At 34.4% G+C, this 18603-nt stretch overlaps 1 protein-coding gene across 15 annotated transcripts in view; it reads right to left on the bottom strand.

Annotated features, from left to right (window-relative positions):
* Positions 1–250: 250 nt before the first annotated feature.
* CCNT2 (cyclin T2) overlaps positions 251–18603 on the bottom strand; it is a 48121-nt gene continuing 29768 nt past the window's right edge. For 10 of the 15 annotated variants that reach the window (XM_067025910.1, XM_059053680.2, XM_059053681.2 and 7 more), the window contains 6 exons: positions 16866–16926; positions 14521–14583; positions 11273–11318; positions 9455–9618; positions 4981–5051; positions 251–4478 (listed from right to left, as the gene is read on the bottom strand). In XM_067025910.1, the coding sequence (XP_066882011.1) occupies positions 3051–4478; positions 4981–5051; positions 9455–9618; positions 11273–11318; positions 14521–14583; positions 16866–16926 (1833 nt within the window). In that variant the 3' untranslated portion in view covers positions 251–3050. Of the gene's footprint in view, positions 4479–4980; positions 5052–9454; positions 9619–10953; positions 11319–11438; positions 11533–14520; positions 14584–16865; positions 16927–18603 lie in introns of those variants that run through there. The other 5 variants (XM_067025909.1, XM_059053684.2, XR_009333977.2 and 2 more) reach the window with 4 other exon arrangements.

The following is an 18603-nucleotide window of genomic DNA, read 5'->3' as shown; positions in this document are numbered from 1 at the left end:
CTACCATCAGTTTATCTGGTAAAGTAAGCCTCTGAGAATGTTTCTGTGAAAAAACCACTCCTTTGCTTTGGTTCTGAAAATATTGTATTTTAAAATAGCTAAGGCAAATATTTAGGGGGCACAGCTCAATATTGAAAAATTAGTTGAAAGAGGTAGAAGTAAAGCCTTTCTATGTAATGTGCTTCTGCATAAAGGTAACAAATCTATGATCTTTGATCTAGGGAAAAGACAACTAAAAAATGAATCACTCTTTTATAGGATGTTTAAAGATAATGCTTTTTAATAGTTCAAATATTTTAAAAAATCTCATCAAAAATGTATCACCTTAACAGTACTTTGCACATGTGGAATTTCATACCTAAATTTGGTACTATTTTGGTTTATTTATGGCTACTTACAAGAAGACTCAGTAATAATGTCCGTTCATTGGAGTCTTTTTCTTTGGTTGAGCCTATTGGGACCAGGCTGATGAACTACTTTATGCAAATGAGATGGTTAAATTCATGGCAATATGAATTATAAGGGTTCTCATTTAATGGAAACGAAACTTAAAAGAAATTCCATATTTTATCCCCATTGTGGTTTACGGAAGCTAATATCCTGTTCAGAGGTTGAAGAGTTTGAATAGCTCACACAATCCTGTAAAAATTACAACTGGCTGCCCTTTAATAAATAAAGTCATTGTAAAGAATTACATTTACAGAGTGAAAAGTGAATACATAGCATTTCAAATTCAATTTTGGAAGTACTAATAAGTACTGACCCATAACAATATACACTAGCTACCCTTTTAACTGTCCATCATTAGCACCAATAAAGATTCAACAAAATTACCTTTATTCTCACATCTCAAAACAATTCTGCAAATTCTTAGTGAAGTATAGTCACAGACCTTAAATATTCACATTGTTTTCTATGTCATACTGAAAATAAGTTCACTACTTTTCTGGATATTCTTTACAAAATCTTATTAAAATTCCTGGTATTATCACCCCAATTATACAGTAGCACAACCACCCTACGTCATTTCACATGATAGCTCCTTAGAGGTTTCACATCTAAATTACCAAGAACAAAACCCTTCCCTCCCTCATCTTGCACTCATCTTAATTCTATACTAGTCCTTGGATTATGTACCACTGTAAAAGTATAACTGTATCAAAATTACCATGTTTATGGATACAATAATATGCCATACAGAGTAACAAAGTTACATGTAATGACAAAGATTACTAAAGTTATGCCAGACAAGAACAAAGTTAGGACATGCTAGCTAGGCAAAGTCCCTAGAAAGAGGATCCTAGTATCCAGTATCCTAAGTTCAAATAACATTGACAAAATAATGAACAATTATCTTTTAAAAAAAAATTATAAAGCTACTGGCAAATCAGGTAATTGCTAAATAAGAGTAGAGCATGAGATTAAACTCTCTAATATTTACAACTGCAACATACTTGAGTAAAATTACAATTGTGCACGTATCAGTGGCTTTGTAACAAAAATAATTCATATACATAGAGGAAAAATTAAGACAGTTTTCAATTCAACAGAAGTTGAATTCAACCTATCTCAAAGATACTCAACAGCCCAAAGATTTACCACAGAATTGAAGATTAGCTGATAAACCAGAGCCATGTTACCGGCATTTAAGACAAATTTTAAACAAGTTAAAGTCTATCATTTGTTCTGAAGTCAGAAGACTGTGCAAACTTGACTTCAACAGGAATATACTGAGATGTGCAAACAAATGTAAAACCTCCACTAGCTGTTTACCTGGAGGCTTACCTTTTTTTTTCTCAGTGAGCTTCCTGTTAACAACCATAAGCTATAAATACAGGTACAATGCACAGTCAGTGATCTTTTTGTTTTATTTATTGTTAGAATATAAAAGAACTGAAAGAGCAATAAGTTTAATTTCATTTTTATAAGGAAGACTGCATTTACCTGAAAAAGAAATATGGCATCACACACAAACACGTTTCAGGGGAGGAGTATGTTTAAGGACACGGTGTCCTTCTGAACGCTAAAGGAAAAGCGATTCCTGTTTACTGTTAAAATACGTAGTGTTAAAGTTCTCTATTTAAGAAAAAGACTTACTAATTCTTCACTAATGTAAGTTTTTGTGAATTTAGTTTTCAAATCACAGTAATCTACATAACCATTATTAACAGCTCTGTGTTTATAGTACTGCAACAAGCCAACAAACACTTAAATGCACTTCACATCAAGAGTATGTAAACTTTATTTTTTTCCTCTTCAAGCCTTCAGAAAATTAGGGGCTATTTCAGCAGCCAATCTGGTCAGAACTTCTGAAGGCAGAATCAGGGCCTCACAGTGTACATGACCATCTGTGGCACTGCATACCCATCTGGTAGTGAAGTGTCCCCCTTCAGTGGCTTCCAGTAAGGCCTAGAGTTTAAGGTTAACATGAAAAAGTGCCACCTTTGTTTTAGATTAGTGATGGACTCTGACAAGATAAAATAAAGTTATTCTGTATATTGTTATACTTACAAGCAGCTCCAATCCTGAGTATTTATGGTAATATCTAAACATACAAAAATGTATGTACATTTTTCTCCACTTTCTTGTAAACAGTTGTCAGTATACTGTTTTATCCCTTTATCATTGAAACATGCAAATCATACATACGAGTATAAATACACAAAAGAAAACAATTTACACTCATTCAAAAGCCAAGCAACAACAAAAAATAGCTACAGTATTCAAATTATAAATAAACGAATGCTTGAGGCATCTTATATTCCTAGAAGCAGCCAGCCATTCACCCTAATGTTCTTAGCTGCAATTGTTGAAATACTGAGTTTTGCACCTTCCATGCTTTTACAGTATTTATAACACTATCATATGTGGAGATAAAGACTTGTTTACTATAATCTCTTCTTTTCAGAATGAAGAATAAAGCAGCACTTACAAATATTGAAGCAGTGGCAGTAACAGCAGGTGTTACCACTGCTAGATCAGGAGGAAGTTTTCCATTCTAACAATTTTTAAATTAAAAAAGTAAAGGAAAAATTGACCTAAACAAATGATTACATGTTCATTCCTTGGGCACTTAACAGCGAGTCCAGCATGTCGAATGTGTCTTTGTAGTCCATATGCTGGCTGTTTGTACTGTACTCGTGATTGACATCAGGACCGTTGGTCTCCACTGGCTTCTTGTCCAGTTTCACGAGGGTGCTGAGATGTCCGTAGCCCACCTGGTATGTGACAGGGGGAGGAGGGGGTAAGGGATGGTTAAAAACAGAGTTGTGAGAGGATACATACTGCTTAACAGAGGAGGAAGAACTAGATGAACTACCTGAACTTTTGGAACTTTTGCTCATTTTGGAGTGATGGTTGTGAGATGCATCATTGATATGCAGCTTCTTCCTCGAAGAGCTGGAACTAGAGGAAATGCCATCACTGCTCAGGCCAGCAGGACTCCTGAGAACAGTGGGTGGTGCCCCATCAGCACTGTGCTTGCTGCCAGCACTGCTGCTGCCACCGCACGAGTGCGAGTACCTGTGGCCGCTGGGGTGGTGGCGGCTGGGAGGGTGCTCCTTGTGCCTCTCCTTGTGGTCCCTGCTAACATGCGGGCTTGAGTGCTTGCTCTTCCCGCTGCCTTCGTCAGAAGAGCTGTGTCTTTCTGAGGAAGAAACTTTTATCTTCATTTTCAGTTCTTCTTTACTGACACTTTTATCAGTGGGTGGTATTGGAATCCGTAATTTCAGTGATCCACTCTTTTCCTTCTTATCTGCCATATATTTTTCAGGTTTTTCAGCATTTGTAATGGGAATTTTCATTTTAATGGGAGAGGTTACAGAACTGCTGCTGGCTGCCTGGGACTGTACATGTTTGTGTTGCTGTTCTACCTGGGCAGCTATATAATGATCCCTTGCATCCAGATCAAGGGTTTCTAGCTTACGTTTTTCTCTATATTTATCTAAAGACATTTTCTGAGGAATTACTCCAGGAGTAGCAGAACTTGGCCCATGGTGTTTACTGCTTCCTGCTTTATGAGTATAATCTTGCTTAATAGAAGAATGGTCAGAAATTTTGTCAGGTCTGTGATGTAATCCTGAATGCAGTGATACAGAAGGTCCCTGCTGGAAGTTGATGCTGTACTGGCTACCAGACAAAGATGTCTCCTGTTTCTGTGAATATATCTGTTCTGTCCTTGCCGACTCTTGATGTTGAGGCCATTCTTGGTGTGATGACAAACCATATGAGGTACTTGGCATTCCTGTTGCTAGCACTGACAAATTATCAGATGCATGGCTGTCTTGAACAGAAATATTTCCTGAATTTAGAGGTACTGGTGCAGGGAATGTTGATGTAGATGGTTTCTGAAAACTTGGGTTGGTAGGCACACCAGTAACACTATCTACTAAAATGGAATTCTGGACCAAAGATGAACCAAGAAGTGGTGTTTCTGATACTTGTCCATCTACTTTTGGTTTCTTAGCCGCCTGATTAGCCTATTTAAATAAAACACAGAAGAAGCAATGACAGCAAAGGAATTTAATACAAATTTCTTTGCTTATAAAAATTCTATAATAAATACATGGAAATAAAATCACCTGGGGTTTCACTTTATGTTGCCAGTAAATAAGTATCTTATTTAGAGGCATAAAAAGGATATAGATAGTTGAAAGCACTGGTTTTAAATTAGATGCAGACTAAATCCTAGCCCAGCATTTGTGAAAGGAATTTAACTCGTCTAAGCTTTAATTTTCCTGTTTGTAAACTGAGGAGACTATTTCCACGGTAATCCCTATGAGAATTAAATAAGGAATTTATAAAGTATTTATAGCAAAGTCTACTGGACACCGTAGTTGAATAAATTATGAGTGTATGTAGCTTACGAAACACTGTAATTACTTACGAATACTGGAAATAAGAATATTTACCACAAAAATTCAAACTGATTAGCTATGTAGTTAACAAATTGATGTTCTAAAAACCCGCCAATTCTCTTACCCTCCAGTTCCGAATCCTCTTCAACCTACTAGGCGTTTTCTCCAATATTTGTAGAAACTCATGTGTTAACTCTAAAGATAAAATTCAAATTAAAAACTTAGAAGGTGCCTTTAGATTTAAATTCTCTCAAGTGGGCAATATCAGAAAGAAAGCTCAAGAGTTCATCTACTTCACTATCATCCTCCTAATTCAACCATCAGCACATACAGAAGTAGACACAGCTCTGAACTGGTATTGTCAAAGATGAATCTTAAAAAAATTTGTTTTAATTAAACAAAACAAAACAAAACAAAACACTCCTCCCACACCCCCCGATTTTACATGCTTACTTAGAATCTCTGGAAAATTTAGTCACATTTAAAAAATTCCTTCCAAATAGAAAATCTCTATTAGGCAAACATCATAGTAATAATTGTGATGGACAAGATACATCAGTAGATTCTTAAAATCAGTGGGCAAAAGTTTAAGGAAAAAGAGAATATTTGTATAATCCCAACATACCGTCCTCAAGATATTAATTAATTATAAAGAGAAAATTAGTAACTTTATGACCTTAACCAAGTGATCATGATTATCATTACCAGCAATACGACATATCAACATGATACCCCATGATAAAATGCACAGTAGGATACAACCCACTACTGTGGTATTCCTGCCAAAAACGCATAACTTCACTCTAATAATGGGAAAACATCAAACTCCAATTGAGGAACATTTTATAAAGTAACTGACCATTCTTCTTCAAAGTGTCAAGGACATGAAAGAAAAGGAAAGATTGAAAAACTATCACAGATTGGAAGAGATTAAAGGGGCATGCCAACTAAATGGAACATGAGATTTTAGAATAGAAAAACTGGGGAAATTTGAGTAAAATCTGTAGTTAATAGTATTATACCAATGTTAACTTCTTGGTTTTGATAATCATGTTATTATTATAGAAGATGTTAACATTAGAGAAAGAGGGTGCAGGGTATAATAGTACAGAATCTGTACTATTTCACAATTTCTTTAGATTTAAAATCATTTCAAAGTTAAATGAAAAAAATTCCTTTACCTATACCCATAACTTCCTAGCAATCAACACTAGTAGCATTATCAGTAAATCACCCTGGTCATAATTTTACAAATTTTTCCCTAAAATTTAGGATTACAATGAGATGACCCACTTTTCTAAAGTGGTGTGGTTATGATGAATTATAGTTTTTGACTCCAAAATAGTGTCATTAATAAAGTTATTGGCCACTCTCAAGACAAATAATAATATTAGTCAAATGAATTACAATGTCACGTAATATTATTAATGCCAATTTAATAGAGACTAGATTCATGCAAAAACTCAGCACCATTATATGCTCACAAGCTGTGACAACTAATTCCTGCTAAAGTCTCAGGAGCTTTTCGATTCAGTCTGGATGAAAACAATCTAATGTCTGTATTACCATTTCTTCATCTGTTAAAAAAAAAAAGACCACTTTTCTTCTTGGACACAGCAGTAAATCTAGCAGACACATGCCTTTGGGTCCAAAATTAACAATAAATTGTTTTGACTCAATTTCAGAAAAAGTTCAAGTTATAGAAAACACATGAGGGTTTGTTATTAATCATTAAAAAAACCCAAAACAACCAAGCCCCCCCTCCCCCAAACCCTGTTACAGGTAGGCCAAATACAAGCCAACGTTCTTTTGGGGACAGTCATTAAATGAATTATTTTAGTAAATACTGATGCTTCAGACACTATGATAAAATTCAGATACTTATATCTTATACTTTGTTATTTTATTTTTGAGGGATCACAATGTGATTCCATAAAAATGTGAGAAAAGGCTGCTACATAATACACTGAAATTTTCAATGTGTTAAGCGTCCAAGATTCCTATTCAGTGATTCTCCAAATGAATAATGTACTTGAGCATTTTCAGAATAGAAGCAAAGGGATATTTAGGTGCCTCCTGTTGTGTCAAAAAAAGACTTTACCTATTGATACAATTTAAGAGGAGGATAAAAGGCAGATTATTTGCTTTTTGTGAGCTTTATTTTAGCACTATATATACAAACTACTTTTATTAAGTTTATGCCTATTTTATCTTATGTATTGACTGCTAAAATAAGATGGTGGCATAAGTAACCTAATTTCAAATCACAGATGGAAAAAAAAAAGCCCCCACTAGTTTTTTTGATTTTTATTTAAAAAATTTTTTACTGAAGTATAGTTGCTTTACAATGTTTTTTTTTGCCCACACCTTGCAGCACACAGAACTTCCCTGACCAGGGATCGAACCTGCATCCCCTGCAATGGAAGCGTGGAGCCCTAACCACTGGACCTCCAGGGAAGCACGCCCCCACCCACCCACTAGTTTTCAGAAGATGTTATTTCAACTCACTGAAGATTTCCTACCACTCTGAATAACCTTTAAAAAAACCTCCGGCAATGTAAGGAAAAGAGGATAATCATGCAGCAGTAATACAGCATGAGGTATATAATCTGGGAGAAATTTTTCAGGGAGGAAAAAAAAACAAAATAAAATCAAGAGACCTAACGAAGAGCATATTTTACCACAAGGGTATGCAAACTATCACCAGTGGGCCAAATACGACCTGCATCCTGTTTTTGTAAATAAAGTTTTACTGGAACACAGCCACTTATTTTATAGGTCGCCTATGGCTGTTTTCCAGCTACAGTGGCAGAGTTGTCTAGGTGCATAGATAGTATAGCCCACAAACCCTAAAAGAGTTACTATCTGGCCCTTCACAGAAAAGGGAGCAGACCCTTAAAGAAATTTCTGTCTTAAAGAAGCATCTAAGATATTAATGGAAAAGCACATTCCAAAGCCACAGGGGTCTCTTACTTCATATGACCGAAGTCATGTAAATCCAGTTTTCAAATTAGCTTCAATTTTGTAAAGGAAACTGGGGAAAGCCCACAAAAAGAAGCAGAAAATCTAACATACCGGTTTAGATTTATGTATATATTAGGTAAGAAATGTTATCTATTTCCTTTCTGAAATCTAGAGTGCCTGGTTAAAATGTCTTAATCCCCAGGAATCCCCTGCCTCTGGCCTGCTTATTTCTCTAACTGAAAAACGTCCTATCAGGAGACCTCCAAATTCCAGGTCCATGATGTACAGAACTTATACTCCCAATCTTTCCTTGTGAATTCATACTTATTAATGCAAGACAACAATGACACACTTTACCATCAGTGGAACAGAGCAAGGAATATTACCATGAAAATACCTTTAGCTCACTGCTTCACATCTTCTACAGTAAGTTAATACCTAACTTTGTGTTTATAAATTTTAAACTCAACAAAATTAGTTTATTTTTAATTTATTTTTAAAAATTTATTTATTTTTGGCTGCATCGGGTCTTCGTTGCCGCGCATGGGCGGCTTTCTCTAGTTGCGGCGAGTGGGGGCTACTCTGTTGTGGTGTGCGGGCTTCTCATTGTGGTGGCTTCTCTTGTTGCGGAGCAGGGGCTCTAGGCACACGGGCTTCAGTAGTTGCGGCACACAGGCTCAGTAGTTGTGGCGCATGGCTTAGTTGCTCAGCTGCATGTGGGATCTTCCCGGACCAGGGATTGAACCTGTGTCCCCTGCATTGGCAGGCAGATTCTCAACCACTGCACCACCACGGAAGCCCAAAATTAGTGTACTTTAAATTAGGTATTCTTGTATTATCAACCGGTAGCATTATAAATCATATTTCTTTGAAAAGTCCTGAAAGGGCTTTAGATATTGAGTGGTGGTTAATATATGCTCATTTTTTTTCCCCTTTAGGCTAATGAGTCCTTATTTTCATCCTGTTCATTTGATTATGTAACTATACTTTAAAAAAAATAAATAAATTTATTTATTTGTTTGTTTATTTTTGGCTGTGTTGGGTCTTTGTTGCTGCACGTGGGCTTTCTCTAGTTACGGCAAGCAGGGGCTACTCTTCGTTGCAGTGTGTGGGCTTCTCATTGCGGTGGCTTCTCTTGTTGCGGAGCACGGGCTCTAGGCACATGGGCTTCGGTAGTTGTGGCTCGTGGGCTCTAGAACACAGGTTCAGTAGTTGTGGCACATGGGCTTATTTGCTCCGCAGCATGTGGGATCTTCCTGGACCAGCACTCGAACCCGTGTCCCCTCCATAGGCAGGTGGGTTCTTAACCACTATGCCATCAGGAAAGCCCTGATCATGTAACTATACTTTTAAATTCTACTGCCAAATTGTTAAAATGAATTACGTTTTTAAAGAGTCTTTATCTTTCCAAAATAGATGAAATATTAATAGATGAAATTATGTCTGGGATTGGCATCAAAATAACTATGGGGGAAGGAGGATGTTGGACTGGCCAGAACTGGTAACTTCAACTGAGCATGAATATATGGGTACTGAGTATTTTTTCAAACCTATACAGAAGTAGATAGAAGTTTTAATCCATAATAAAAAGAAAAAATTTTAATGTAACAAAAAGATTTATTTTCTCTACTTACCATCTAGTAATTCCAGAGTAACTGTAGGATCCACATATTCCCACCAATGTTTTCCATCAGTTGACACGGGAATCTCCCAATTGGACCATTTGCAAGCCAAATGAATGCATACACATGCTATCACTGTTGGTTTATACTGAAGACAGAAGGTTGTAAGATGCAGACTGTTGTGGAGCAGGTTTGAAATGAAGAGTCATAGAAATTCAAATATGTAAAACAAAGAAAAACATTTACCAATAAGATTAGAGCAAAAACAAAATTATAAAGGTTTTTCTTTTTCAAGTCTAGAGTATAAAACCTTATTTTATTAAATTAAAAGTTAACATTATAACACTTTTTATGACTATGGTCATAAAAATTTGAACACTAAAAAACCTACATAGATTATGAACATTTTCACACTCTTACTTCCTAGAGTATATTAGTATTTTAATATTACTAATATATTAATATTCCTAAATTTTTTTTTTACATCTAAATTAAAAGTATTTTTACCTCTCTATACAAGGAGAGAAAGACAGTATATTTCAACTAATTACTACATACAAGTAAAACACTTTAAACTTTCTTTGGTGGTATTTTTGTTTCTTTTGTAATGTCATGGCAAAAAACTAAAGAAAAAGCAGAAGACTGTAAAACTGACAAGGTAATTTCAATAACACATCATAATCAGGGATTACCATTTGATGTGGCTTAACAAACATTAATTCTTAAGTAACTCAGACAACTTAAAACCTATCTAGGTAAAACTATCTTCTTCTCAGCAAAGCCACAGAAGAAACTTACCTTTTGCTGAACAGCTTGAAGGCCCAATGTTGTTAAATACTACAAAAATACTACCTCTCTCCTTCCATGACATGCCAAAGACTGGGCATGTAGCATGTCACAGCTAGCCTCTTCTAACCAAAGTTTTAAATTTAAGTGATTTTTTGGCCTTGTTGTTCAGAATTTCTAGGGATAGAGGTTAAATCCCAACAACATATACCTAAGAAAATATACTGGCTTTTGCCAATCCAAAGTTTTAAACAAAACTTAACAGTGTCACAATAAATTAAGGACCAAATAAAGATGGTTTGTCCACTCCTCCCCAATGACTCATTTTAAAAACAAATTTAAATCATTAATATAATCAATCTAGAACAAAATTAATATATTAGATGTGCGAGACTTTTAAAAACTATTCTTCCAGTTCAGTTTCAGAATTGATGAAAATGTCTACTGATCAAGCACAAACCCATACCATTCTTTATTTGAACTGAAGAGGAAGTTTTTTTTTTTAAGTAAAAATTATACTTATGCAAATCAAGGCACTGATAGGACGTGACTACTACTAATCTACTACTGGCGGGTATTATCTGGAAAAAAACCCCCAAGTTATATAAATTTTATTTATTAAAAAAGCCTTAATGATTATTTTAAAGTTAAGATTGGATCAATGTGAAATTTTTAAAAATTGTCATTTAACTATAATTGTAAACTAGAAATAGCTTTATACTTACCAAGTTGCTCGAATTTCTACGTTAAGTTTAGCTCTTTGTAATCTTTAGCTGCTATTCAGGCTACCAATTTTAGACTTATGCACTCACAAATCGAGAATATGTCATCAGAAAGCACCACTACACTTCACATTCTGCATTTAACCCCTCTGTGCCAAAAGTCCCTTGTACAATACACCGCAAAGCAGACAGGAAGGTACCACCACAGTAGATGGTCCAGTCTCCTGCTGCAACAAGGGTAAGAGACACATTGAGGTGGCCCTGCATTAAAGGAAGCTATAGTGTGCTACAACAGTGCAACAAAGAGGGTCAGGATAACAACCTGTTGGTAGCCATGAAATAGGATGTCTGTGCCAAATCCTTGCTTGCTGTAAGAAAAGAAAAAAAAAACGAAGACAATACTATCAGCTTTAACATGCTACTGTTGAAAAGTTCTCAACACAACAAAAACTTCAAAGATTTGTACACAAAAAGTAAATTTTACTTACTACTTACAAATATCACAAGAGCGCCATCATTTTCTATACTACTGAAAATCTTCAACAACATTCACTCAAATGTTTCTTGCTATCCCCCAAAGATCTGAGAAACAAGCCGATTTGCTTTTAGCTAGCCAGTTACAAGGGCTAAACTTGTTACTAAGTTAAGCATCTAGTCAGCTAAAAGTTGCAATAAAGCATTCTCCTGGATTTAAAAAAAAAAAGAAGAAGAAGAAGAAAAGATTTTGAAGTCTAATACAAAATACAAAGAGTTGCCTGCCAGACTTAATCCTCAGTCATCATATTTAAGTTGGTTTAAGTACTTCCACCAAAAGAAAAAACAAAAACAAACCCCCAACCCCCAAACTCAGAGAGCACAAACTGCTCAGTTTTTCATCATGCTACTAAGCATCAACAGAGAATAAACAACCTAGAAACATCATAAGGATGTAGATATAGAAAACACCGCTGTATTATTTTTAAATTATATAATCCAGTTAACCATAACGTTAGAAAAGATACAAGTACTCTAGAGGGAATCAGGATGCTTCAATACTGGTCCTCAATAGAAAAGCAATTTTTAACAACTAGCTTCTTGAAACACTGAAATTGAAAACAGTTCCCCTCTCCCTTCTTCTGCTTCTTATTCTTCCCAACAGGGATGCTTCTGCTATAGTCTCCCCCCTTTCCCCAGTTACATTCATAATCACTGACATACCTTTCCTCTCTGCTCACCTAGGATCAGTTCACCTCAGCTCACCCCCTCTAACAGGTCTCAAATTCCTTGCCCTCTCCTATTTTTATTTGTGGCACCTGTAATTCCCCGCTGCCCCATGTGGATCATCAACATAAAGGTTTACAAAAGGGATTTGGGTTTAGCAGAGTTGTGCTAAGGAAGAGTGTCAAAGCATCAGATGTCTTGGAGGCAGTGTGACTTAAGTATGGCATTCTTTCCTGGTGGGGAGGGAAGGAGAAATCACAGAAATGAAAGGTCCCTGTAAAATGACATCAGCCAATCCTGCAGCAAAGTAGCATAATAACTTTCTCATCTCCAGAGGTTGGAGGCAGGGGAGAACTTCAAAGAACTCAAACCTTTTACCCTCACCCCCACCCACGAAAGAATCTAAACATATAGAAAAGTAAGTAAAAATAAGTTTAAATTGCTATTGCAGTTTTCACCTCAGAACATATGTAAATTCAGTAACCTAGTAAAAGTCATTGCAACAGAGAAGAATGTAGGGAAAATGTTCTTTTGTTAGCTGAAAGTGGTTTTAGGGGCAAAGGAAAAAAATATACCAAACATGAAAGAACATTTTAAAAATGGAGTAAGATGCAAATTATAGTTACTTAAAATGTTAGTCAGACAAAATGATGTTAAACACATGAGAGTTGTACTAAAATTTAAGAATTGGTCACATTTTAAACATTAACAACAAAAAATCAGATTTAAATATTTTGCTTTGGATGATATATCAAATTCATAGTTTTTGTAAACGTTAAAATTTTACTATTCAATTTTGCAAAATAAATGGACTTTAATGTCTCTAGCTTCTTTAGATAGGATTTAAGAGAAGATGACTCAAATTTCACAATACTAAGCTGAAAATTCAGTTTAATTTCCTAAGAGTGTGTATGTATGTATATGCACATACACATACATATTTTTAACCTATATTTAATATCTTCAACATCTTTCTTTACTAATCTCAACTTAAGGCAAATTATATGGCTCTCCATTATTTAAACAAAACAGCTTACCCTTTCAAGTTTTCAGGAGAACAGAACTTCTCTAAAGCTCTATTTCTTAATCCAACATCTACACTAGTTATCTATACAATTCTATACTACACTGTAATACTGAGGATGAGAAAGTGCTATAAAATATATAACCATGAAGAACAGAAACCAAAATTAAATATGTTCTAGTTTAGTTTATAAATGATAACATTTGCTTTTAGGATTAAAAAAATATAAATGGGATTTTTATTAGTCCATTTCTTAACAATGACAACTGTGGTACCAGACAAGAGGTTTGTCTGTTCTTATATGTAGCCATTAGCATAGTAATAAAACCTTAACCTAGGTATAAAGTGAATTCAATTTAGAATGAATAAGAGAACATTCAGGTAAACACTAGAAACAAGGCCTTCAAAAGTCCTACCCATTTTGTTTAGAATAAACCTAAACAAGTCTGGTAGTAAAGGAATGAAACTGCAAAATTTCATTTTCAAAAAGAAGTATCAGAAAAAGGCACACTAAAGGTTCCAAGTGGTTGCTATTAGTGTGTAACACTTCACATGGTAAACAGGACAGTAGAAGTAGTACTGCATGCATCTGTGTGAAAAATTATTTCTAGAGATACGATAGATACATAGGATTCATTAACAAGAGTAGAAAAATATATACCACATGCTTTATAAGGAGTAAAGAAAACAATACAAAAACTTTGTACTCCTGTTCATAAAAGGTTTAATAAGTACATCACATGCTGTTATATATCATGCTATATAATTTCCTCATTAAACACAAAAAGGAAACCATTTTTAGTAATGCTAAAGAACTTTGAAAAATGTATTAAATCAATTCTGTTCAAATGAACATGGGCAAAACATTTCCCAAAATGACAAATCCGCTAAGAAAGGCAATTTTTATCTGAAAGATTTGAAGCTGACCTCCAAATTCTTAAACCGTAATCACTTTTCAGGAAGTCAATCAAAGTTTGACATAAATTGGAAATTAATACTATTTTCTGCACCTATATGTTAAATTTGGCCTACATCTTAAATACTAACTGAATTGGGATGGGCATAGCCCAATGGGGAAGTAGAAAGAGTCCTAATATTTGGAAGCCCTCTAATTTTTTAGAGAAACAAGACTCTCACCTAAAGTTAAAGGAAGCTAACTCACCAGGAAGAACCAAAAATAGAAGTACATGAATAGGTAGGTGTAGAACACTGAAAAATAATGCTTCAAAATGACATTTCTGCCATTTTAATAAAACTCAAGAAAAGGCTAGAAGAGCAAAATAGCATTCAATTATCAATTATAGACAATAAAAAGCATTAAAACTTAACTTGAAAGTTTCACTTACCTCTTACTAACTGGGTACATTTCACCACATCTGTGTGTGGGTGTTCAATGGTGATCTCAAAACCTGAAATGAAAAGCACTTTTTTTCCCAATCACTTACCACTATAATACTTGCCTGAGAAATGCCACTCATCACATAACCATAAACGTGTATTTTTCATCATTAAAAAAACTCAAAGACAGAATTTCTCATCACTGACATGTTTATTATACCCCCAATCATAAGAAATAATATCTTCTCAAAGATAGTGTTCCAATTATGAAAACTGACAAAGTTATTTAGAGATAAGTAATATGTATTCAAAAATTTCAATTACAAATAGTTTGAGATTATCCTCAAGTTAAAAACAAACTAAAATCATGACAAATACAATTATTAAGCTTGTCCCACAGTTTAAGCAGGGAATTCAACTACGTAACATATTTCTTAAATATATTCTAACTCTTTCAGAAGATGTGAAAAGAACATTTTTCATAAATATAACCTTTGGGCCACAGTGGGAGAATGACCTTTTAAATATGGTCCTCTTATTTTCTCACTATGCCTTAGATCAATGGGTTTCAGTTAGCTTATAACTACATTTCATTACTAATAAAAATAAAATTGTTAAGGCAAGTGAACCTTATAGGCCTCTAGATTAAATCACTGTTTCTAAAACCAAAGGTGAGAGAGATACTGAAAAGCTATCATGTCCAGTCAACCCCTTAGGTAGGGCAGGGGTTTTCTGTTTCCTTTTTTTTTTTCTTTAAAGTGGAGGTCGTTGTATGGTGCCTTCAGCAGTAGTAAATAAATAACATCCTAATAAACAGATTATCTGGATTTATAAAGTTATTGTGTGGTCTCTTCATATTTCTACTGTTATTAAACCTGTAAAATCGCACTTTAACAAAAGCCATAGTTATATCTTGTAAATTCTAATGCTCCCCTTAAAATAATGCTATTCATTCTCTGTGTTTAAGAATCTGTCATCAACAATATGAATACGATACATTGATTTCATATGATAAAATAACTATCTTAAAATGTTATTTTCCTTCAACTTTCATTATTTGTAAAATTTCATATTTATGTAATAAAATGGTAACATGCTAAATAATTGGATTTGGAGGGAATAAAAAGATTCTCATTTTTATATCTTTATATTATAAAAACTTTCAACAAGTTATATGTGTTTCAAACAACCTACTTTTGTAATAAAAAGAATCTGTCATGATGGAAAGTTATGATTATTAGACTTCTATTCAACATTTGGGAATGGAGTATAAATAAGATAAAAATAACTACCATAATAAATAATGATTATTTATGAAACGCTATGTGGCAATTTTTTAAAAAAAAACAATCTTTCATCTTCAAATTCCCAATGTTATAGCTACATTATTATTCCACCTTGCACATACAGGATGGAGGTATGAAAGGTAAAGGAACTCTGACCGAGTTTAGAAAGCAAGTAAAGAGGCTTACACATTTAAGCACAGATCTCCATAAAGCCTATGTTCTTCCCACTACACCCTGCTAGGTTCTTCCAGAAGTAATATATGACTGTACACAGTCAAAACCTGCTTAGGGCTCAATTTCCTCATGAGTAAAGTAAAAGATTAGAATAAATGCTTTTTACAGATTCTTAAGTTGCACAAACCTTGCAGACAATATAACTTTTAGACAAGGATGATCAACATTTAAATAACTACTATGTCACATTTAAAATGATGTGATAGGGACTCCTCTGTTGGCACAGTGGGTAAGACTCTGTGCTCCCAATGCAGGGGGCCTGGGTTTGATCCCTGGTCAGGGAACTAGATCCCACATGCATGCTGCAACTAAGAGTTCGCATGCCACAACTAAGGAGCCCCCGTGCCACAACTAAGGAGCCCCCGTGCCACAACTAAGGAGCCTGCCTGCCTCAACTAAGGAGCCCAGCTGCCCCAACTAAGACCCAGCGCAACCAAATAAATAAATATTTTAAAAAATACAATAAAATGATGTGATAAATTCATAAGCTCTAGTACAGCAGGACTGCCATGTATGTTTATGCATATTACAGTCATACACCACAGCCCTAAAGGACCATTCCCCAATGCAAATCCAAAATGAAGCACAGTGTCTCAACTATCTGAAAATATAAGAAATCACACTGAAGGCTATGTTTGCCATTCAATTAAATGCTAAACAAAATTAAATTTTAAAATGGCTTCCTTAGAACCAGGCAATACTATTCTGGCACCAAACCTTATTTTCAAATGAAACTTTCTTCAATGATAAAATTCTTCCAGAAATCTTTTCCTTTATTTAGAATACTGCATTGAAGAACACACACACAAATAATACCTGACATAAGTACATACCTAGGGTTTGTAGCATTATGGTTTCAAGTAAAACCAGTTCTTGAGTCTGCTGAAGGTAAGCCTGCCAGGTAAAAATAATAATATTAAAATGCTTAATAAACAACACTACTAGACTATGGGACTGTTAAATCTCATGAGTATTATAGATTCATTACAAACTACTCAAGGTAGTTTGGAAATATGAAGAAAATAAAACTGAGGGTGATAGAGAAAACCTATTTTCTGTAATAATTCTAAATTCAATTACTTCTAACACAGGAAACTCTAAATTCAATTACTTCTAATACAGGAGATCTAAACAAAGCAAAACAAAACAAAACAAAAACCAATCTAAAAATAATAATATGAAAGGGGGTAGGTTAATTGAAAAAAGACATCTCCAGTCTGTAACGTAAAACTTTACCTAGGCATTGGTGCTTCAAGACTCATTAAGGACAGGAAGCACCAACCCAAGTAAGATTAAATTCGAACTGGCCTTTAAAGAAAAGGATTTATCAACTCACTCTAGGATATTTCATGTGGTAATTCCTTGACTGTCACAGTAGGTCAGTGCGTTATTTTTTAGAATTAAATTCCTCTCTTCAGAAAAGACAAAATAAAACAATCCCTCAAACCCCTAGATTAAAAGAAAAAATTTTAGCTATAAAATATCAAAACAATGTACCATACACCTGTGGGGACAAAAATAGACGATCTTCTCCCTCAACTTCAATAAATCATTGCCCTAATGTAATTACTCGGGGAGTAAAAGGTATGAAAACTTTCCTGCCATCTCATTCTTATATCATGACAATAGACTAAGGTGATAAGAAAACCAAATTATATATAAATATTCATTTCTGTAAGGACATATTGCTAAACTTAGAGTGAAAGCACCTTTAATTTTATTTATGCCCATTTTGAGATCACTGGGCTGAATTTTAAAACATAGATTCTTCTATTATTTGAACAATACCCTAAGCATTCACAAGAAATAATTCTGAATTTGTAAAGTTAATAGAAACTATAAGAAGTAACTTTAAATAATCATACATTCTCTATTATTGCATAGCTACATTAATATTTTAGTCCCTTAAAACCAACATGTAGGATAAAAACTGTCATTAATAAAATCAGATATATTTAATTTGGACCTTGAAGTTGATCCAAATCAAACTGAATTAATACAGTCTAGTAGTCATTCAGTAGTTAACAGTTCCTGATAAAGCAACTCACTTACACAGGAGTGCTAGAAAAAGGATTTCCAAGGCCCAGAATGCTAGCTTCTGTTTTAAGATGTCAGAACATTTAAAAATGGTGTTTTCAAACAAGGTCTATTGAAACACTGATGATGAACAAGCTGTTTGTAAACCAGTATTACTCTTTAGGAAAACAAAAATAATTTCAAAATGACACTCATGAAAGCATGGTAAAATAAATCTTTATGTATCAGAGAATAGCAGTAGCATGCATGCATTAATAAAAGAATACTTCTACAAAAAGAGTAATTACTGGTCTAGAGATAAATCCAGAGGTTTTTCTAGTCCCTCATTTGCCAACAATTTAAGATAATTATATATCTCTGGTCTTAAATACACCCAAACGATGGAGGTGATATGATATACCCTCTACATGTATCACAGGTTTGCTGTGAGGATAAACAAAATGTGAAACACTTAAAAAGTGCCCTTGAATCAAAGCTTTACGTGATGCAGAATGACAATGAAATTCATGAACATAACATGAATTATGTTTCTGT

The sequence above is a fragment of the Kogia breviceps genome, chromosome 2 (genome assembly GCF_026419965.1).
Source record: "Kogia breviceps isolate mKogBre1 chromosome 2, mKogBre1 haplotype 1, whole genome shotgun sequence".
NCBI classification, from domain to species: Eukaryota; Metazoa; Chordata; class Mammalia; order Artiodactyla; family Physeteridae; genus Kogia; species Kogia breviceps.
Note: the sequence above shows the minus strand (reverse complement) of the source record. Positions and strands in the feature narration are given on the sequence as shown.